We start from the raw sequence: 6,787 nt of genomic DNA, 5'->3' as shown, positions 1-6,787 counted from the left end.
ATCAAAGTCACCGTGAACGTCCTCTACCTACCTAGCCCTGACAGGAGTTGTAGTACTTGAGTTGATACATTTTGGTAAGTTCCTTTGCATCATGCAGACAGCAATCTGGAAACCAGAGACCCCTGTGAATTCACCACAAAATCAGGCCTAAATGCTGTTCCTGGAGCTCCCAACACAGCAGCAGTACCTTTATTTGGGGGGGGGGGGTATTTATCTGGATGTTTAGACAGGGTCTCCTTGTAGCCCAGTCTGGCCTTCAGTTTACTGTATAGATAGGTTTACCTTAAATTCTGGTCCTCTTACCTTTATCTCCTAAATTTTGAGATTACTAGGAATGTACCACGCATCACACCTAGAAAGCATCACTGCCTTTGATGTGACAATATGGCCACATATGGTTTCATTTTGCACAGGATTGCTGCACAGAGTCATGTATCTTGTTGAAGTTGGTTAGACCAAAAGATCCCCAATCCATAACTAAACAGTTTTTTAGAGCTGTTTAGTTTAGACTGGAGATCCTATATGTAGTTCATATTGAAACCAAACATAAGGAAACATTAAAAAAAAAAAAAAAAAAAAAAAAACTTTAGCTCCAAAACTTCATCCTTAATGAAGGGGAAGTTTGAGGCCAGCCTAGACAATTTAATAGAACCTTTATCAATCATAGGGCTGTTACCTATGTGAAACTCTAGCACTAGAAGAGATCAAAGGAAGCACAAAGCACACAGACTTGAAACGGTGACATGGACTCAGACTCAGGTGAGTTCCTTTGCATACATTTTAAACTTACAATTTTTTTCTTCTTTTAATAGCCAGCATCGGGGTTCTGAAACTTTGGTGGAACCACTTAGCAGGCTAATAAACCTTAAGAGTTCCAAGGCTTGCCTCTGAGTCTCAGATTCCTTTTATCTGAGCTTTCTCAAGTATTTGTACTTTTAGAGAAGGCAATCTAGGTACCTGTCTTTGAATAGAACAGTTATATGTTTTCATTGCTGAAAGAAATGGAAGTATTTGATTCCAAGTTGCTATGTAAGTTATTATTTAACTTAAAACTATAGTTCTCAACCTACATTAGCTCATGGGCCAAAAACTAAATTCACTCCCCTAGAATTAAGTCATGGGGATGGTGAGGATAGAAGACAATGGAAAAATGGAAGCCAAATTCCTAAAATATGTTAACATAAAATAATTTCATTTTAAAGAATACAAGCAATTTTCTTTGTGCCAAATATGAGCAACCATGACCCAGTGCATGGAGTCAAATTAGCCTGAGAGACCTGATGTACTGGGGACAAAGATACATAATATTTTACTTTTTGAAACAAAGTCTCACATAACCCAGATTGACCTCAAATTCACTGTGTTACTGAGGCTGGCCTTGAGCTTTTAATTCTCCTGGAATATGCCAATACATCAAGCTTTTACATGAACTTTCACAGTCACAGAACAAAAGAGTGCCATAAACTAAGGTCTTGACTAAATATATGGCTGTATGTTCAGGTAGGCAGCTACAGAAGGACATAGGGATTTCCTATACATATCTGACTGAGATGGTGTGGCCTTCTCTCAGCATAACATGCATGCTCAGTCCAGGGTTGAGCTATTACATCAAATACAGATGCTAATAGAAAATGGCTATTACAACACTACAGTTAACTTTGGCTCTTATTTGCAACAGTCCATCTCTCCACAATCACAAAACCCTAGTAATCCAAGAACAAAGAGTCTTTAGGCTCCAATACACAGAGAACTTCAGTTCACTACTTAGGAACTGGAATTTGCCACCTGTCTCCTTGGAATCCTAAGTTTTCCTAGCACAAAACAGGATTACCTCCAAATTTTCCATGAAAATGGACTGGTTTTGTGGATCTCCAATATCATTTTTGTTTCTAACTTGTTGAAAGCTTGAATTGAGAATGGATGTTAAACTTTGTCAAATACTTTCGTTCTTTTAACAAAAAAGATAATGTAGGTTTTATTTTTGATCTGTTAATATGGTGAGCTAAATTGTTTAACGTTCAAATATTTGTGCAACTTCACATTTCTAGGACACTTTTTTGGTCATGTTATACTATGTTCTAAAATATATTACTGGGGCCAGAGAGATGGCCAGGAGACAAAGGTGCTTGCTACCAAGTCTCATGACCTGAGTTCTATCCCAGGGATTCACCTAGTAAAAGGAGAAAACCAACTTCTACAGGTTGTCCTCTGGCCTCCAAATGCATAGCATGGTGAATATATGATGTATATACTCATAAACTCAAATAAATAAATAAATAAATAAATAAATGTAATGAATATTTTAAATGTATTACTGAACTTGACTCAACTTATAATTTGGAAAGAATGTGTGTGTTGAGATAAAGCTGTAGCTCAGTTGGTAGAGCCTTTATCAAAAATGGACAAAGTTCTGGATGTATTCAGTCCCCAGCATTGAATAAATCTGGTGTGATGACACAGGCCTTGAATCTTAGCAGTTTCAAAGTAGAACCAGGAGGATCAGAAATTCAAAAGCTTTGGCTTATAAAGAGGCCAGCCTGTTTCAAAAAAATAAAATAAAATAATTTTTGTGTCTGTATTCATGAATAATATTAGCCCGTGGTTTTTGTTTATTGTAAATTTTTAGTCTGATTTTGGAATCGTGAGTATATTTGCCTAATAAAGCAAGTTGAAGGGGATATTTGTGCAATATTGGTTTTATTTTTTTCCTCAAATATTTGAAAACAATTCCTAACAGTAAGCTCTGCCTCCCTTTCAGGGGCAGCACTTCAAATATCAATTTAGTTCTTTCAGGTATTGTTAGCACATTTATAGTTCAAGGACAACCATTTGACCAAGATATATGGACAAAATATGGAACTTTCTATCTTTTCTCCTTCTGTTATTTATACCTCTCACTTTCTAGTACTTTTAGTTGCCCTAAATCTGGCTATCAGGTTCTTCAAAACAGAAAAAAATTTTAAAAATGCACTATTTGTCTAGCTTATTTTACTTAACACAATAATTTCAAATTATATCCATTTTCCAGCAAATGACTTGATATAATTTTCTTTATATATGAATAAAACTCATTGGGTTATGCCTTAGTTACTATTTTGTTCCTGTGAAGAAAAACCATGATAGAGGCAACGTTAAAGCATTTTAACTGGGGACTTATTTGACAGTTTTAGAGAGTTAGTCCATGATCATCATGGTGGAAGTAGGCATGATATTGGAGTAACAACTGAGAGTTTTACATTCTGATTTACAGGTATCACTCAGAGAGTGGGAGGAAAGAGAGAGACAGAGACAGAGAGGCAGAAAGAGACAAAGACAATGACAGAGAGACTGAGAGACTGGGCCTTATTTGTGCTTTTGAAAACTCAAACCCTACTCCCAGCGACACACCAACTCCAACAAGACCACACCTCTTAATTCTTTGAAACTCTTCCACTAACTGGTGTCTAAGCATTCAAATATATGACCCTCTATGGCCACTCTCATTCAAACCACCAGAGTATACAAGTCACTGTTTTTCTTTATCAGTTTATCAGTTGACAGATAATTATTGGCTTGTTCTAAACAGTGTTATAAGAAATATAGATGTCAGCTGGGTGTGGTGGCACATGCCTTTAATCCCAGTTCAAGGCCAGCCTGGTCTACAGAGTGACTTCCAGGACAGCCAGGGCTATACAGAAAACCCCTGTCTTGAAAAACCAAAGAATTAAATAAATAAATAAATAAATAAATTTAAAAAAAAAGGAAGAAAGAAAAAAAGAAACATAGATGTTCAGGTATCTCTGTATCATATAGACTTAGAGACCTTTGGGCATATACACAATAATGGGTCATGTGGTAGAGGAAACTCTATAATGATTTCCATAGTGCTAAACCACTTTACATCCCTCAAGCAGTGATAATGGTTCCTCTTTTCCCACACCCTCACCACCATTTGTTGTTTTTATAATAACAGGCGCTCTGACTTGAGGGATAAAATATTAATATGGTTTTAATTTTCATTTCTCTGATCCCTAAAGATGTTAAATATTCTTTATGGTCTTGGCCATTTGTACTTCAACTTTTGAGAACTGTCTTTCATTTTATTAGCCTAATTATTGATTGAATTGTTTGAGTTTTAAATTTTAATTACTAAAAATTCTTTATATATTCTATTATTAATCTTCTGTCAAATGTATAACTAGCAAAGTTTTTTTTCTCCCACTCTATAGACCATCTCTTCGTCTGGTTGCTTCCATTGCTATGCAGAGGCTTTTTAATTTCAATCTATCCCACTTATCTATTCTTGTATTATTTTCTGAGCTACTGGAGTCCTTTTCTAAAAGGGCTCCTATGCCAAATCTTGAAATGTTTTCTTCATTTTCCTCTAAAATTTTCAGAAGTTCATGTCATACATTAAAGTCTTTAGTCTACTTTGAACTGTTTTATATTGGGGTTTAGTTTATTTTTCTATATGTAGATAACCAGTTTTCCCAGCACAATTTGTTGAAAAGGCTGACTTTTTAACATGTATGTTTTGCTATTTTTGTCAAAAAATCTAGTAGGTAGTTATAGCTGTGTGGGTTCTTTATCTATCCCGCTAATCTGCCTGTCTTTTTTTTTTTTTTTTTGCCACAACCATGATGTTTCATTATGACACAACACATTTTTAAAATAAAGAACAAAACAGAAAACCCTGGCTGACATCAAATTCATGATCTTCCTAACATAGTTCCCAAGTAGCCAAATCATAGGCATTTACTACCATCCCCAGCTTATTTCAATTATAATATTTGAGAAGCTCAGGCTATTTCTCCAATTATCTTTCTCAAAATACAAGAGTATAGGACTTTGCATTTCAGTCTTAGATGTTCAAACTTCCTGGTTTTATAATGCTGAAAAGTATTTTCACTAGACTGAATCACCGTCCTATCCTATGAAAAATTTTTTCAATGAAAACCTGCTATGAAGATCTATGCTGTTTATGAAGAGAAAATAAGATAGAATAGACAAAGTGATAGAAGGGGGGAGAGAAAGACAGGGAAAATATAACATTCTCTAGATATTTATTGAATAACTGAACAAATGAATCTGGGAACTCGAGCCCTTTTGTAAATAAGAAACTAAGGCTCAGAGAGGTTTAAAAAATGCACAAGGGCACAATAGTGGGGTCCACTTTAATTTCAAGCCTTTCGGTTTAGTTCCACTTCTCTTTTCTCCTACATCTACTGTGAGCCTATCTTATGACTTCTCAGTGCCAGTCTACCAGGAGAAATGGGGCTTGTGACAGATGTAAATCAATGTTGTGTGTCCTTGGTCAAGAAAATTCTTTCTACAGGGGGAAAAATGTTTTTTAATGACTTTATGTAGTAGACTAATTCTCAATCTTGTTATAAATAGTTCACTAGTAGAATCTGGCCCACAGACTTTACTTTTTTGTAGCATGGATAATAATGATCCCTATTCCAACTATGTGGATTTAAACCCAACATGTCTATCATTTCAGATGCTCTCAGTATCCCTGAATCCCGGGTCCAGATGGAGTCCTCTACAGCCTTTTATGATTATCATGATAAATTGAGTCTTCTATGTGAGAAAAATGTCATCTTCTTTTTCACCATCTCTACCATTGTCCTGTACTCTCTGGTATTTCTCCTCAGCCTTGTGGGTAACAGCCTGGTTTTGTGGGTCTTGGTGAAGTATGAGAATCTAGAGTCACTCACCAATATCTTCATCCTCAACCTGTGTCTCTCAGACCTGATGTTCTCCTGCCTACTGCCTGTGTTGATCTCAGTACAATGGAATTGGTTTCTAGGTGACGTCTTCTGCAAGTTCTTCAACATGATCTTCAACATCAGCCTCTACAGCAGCATCTTCTTCCTTACCATCATGACCATCCACCGATACCTGTCTGTAGTGACCCCCATCTCTACTCTGGGTATCCATACCCTCCGCTGCCGTGTGCTGGTGACATCATCTGTGTGGGCAGCCAGCATCCTGTTCTCCATCCCTGATGCTGTCTTCCACAAAGTGATTTCCTTAAAATGTGACTATTCTGAACATTATGGGTTCTTGGCCTCAGTCTACCAGCACAACGTCTTCTTCCTCCTCTCCATGGGAATCATACTATTCTGTTATGTACAGATTCTCAGGACTTTGTTTCGCTCAAGGTCCAGACAGAGACACCGAACAGTCAGGCTCATCTTCACCGTCGTGGTAGCATACTTCCTCAGCTGGGCTCCCTACAATCTCATTCTCTTCCTGAAAACTGGAATCATCCAGCAGAGCTGTGAGAGCTCTCAGCAGCTGGATATTGCTATGGTCATCTGTCGCCATTTGGCCTTCTCTCATTGCTGTTTCAACCCAGTGCTTTATGTCTTTGTTGGGGTCAAGTTCCGCAGACACCTAAAGCATCTCCTCCAGCAGCTCTGGCTGTGCCGGAAGACATCCAGCGCTGTTCCCTGCTCCCCTGGTACCTTTACATATGAGGGCCCCTCCTTCTACTGAGAGGAGAGGGTGGGCACATGGAGATGACGAGGGGAAGTGAAGGAAGACAAGGAGAAGTGGATCGGGAAGGAAAATATAACAGTGAAGATACTGCAGAGGTGTGGAGGAAAGATGTGATACCTTTGGGAAAGTGGCTTCCATCTGGGCAATCCAAAGCAACACTTCCTGCACTCAGTTCATCATTTATTCTCTTACTTAGACATAAATTGATTATTAGTGTTGGTCAGAAGATCCTAAATGGAAGGATCTCTGGACTTTGGGAGGGCTTGAAGTTAATAGTATGTGCTAACTGTGCAGTGACATT

The 6,787-nt window shown here is 37.6% G+C and overlaps 1 protein-coding gene across 1 annotated transcript; it reads left to right on the top strand.

The window, feature by feature from the left end:
• The first annotated feature begins 743 nt into the window (after window positions 1–743).
• Xcr1 (X-C motif chemokine receptor 1) lies at window positions 744–6,483 on the top strand. Its single transcript, XM_021205910.1, has 2 exons — window positions 744–759; window positions 5,483–6,483. Exons 1-2 carry the CDS (start codon window positions 744–746, stop codon window positions 6,481–6,483), a joined length of 1,017 nt encoding a protein of 338 aa, XP_021061569.1.
• The last annotated feature ends 304 nt before the right edge of the window (window positions 6,484–6,787 follow it).

This window comes from Mus pahari, chromosome 10, assembly GCF_900095145.1.
Source record: "Mus pahari chromosome 10, PAHARI_EIJ_v1.1, whole genome shotgun sequence".
NCBI lineage: Eukaryota > Metazoa > Chordata > Mammalia > Rodentia > Muridae > Mus > Mus pahari.
Note: the sequence above shows the minus strand (reverse complement) of the source record. Positions and strands in the feature narration are given on the sequence as shown.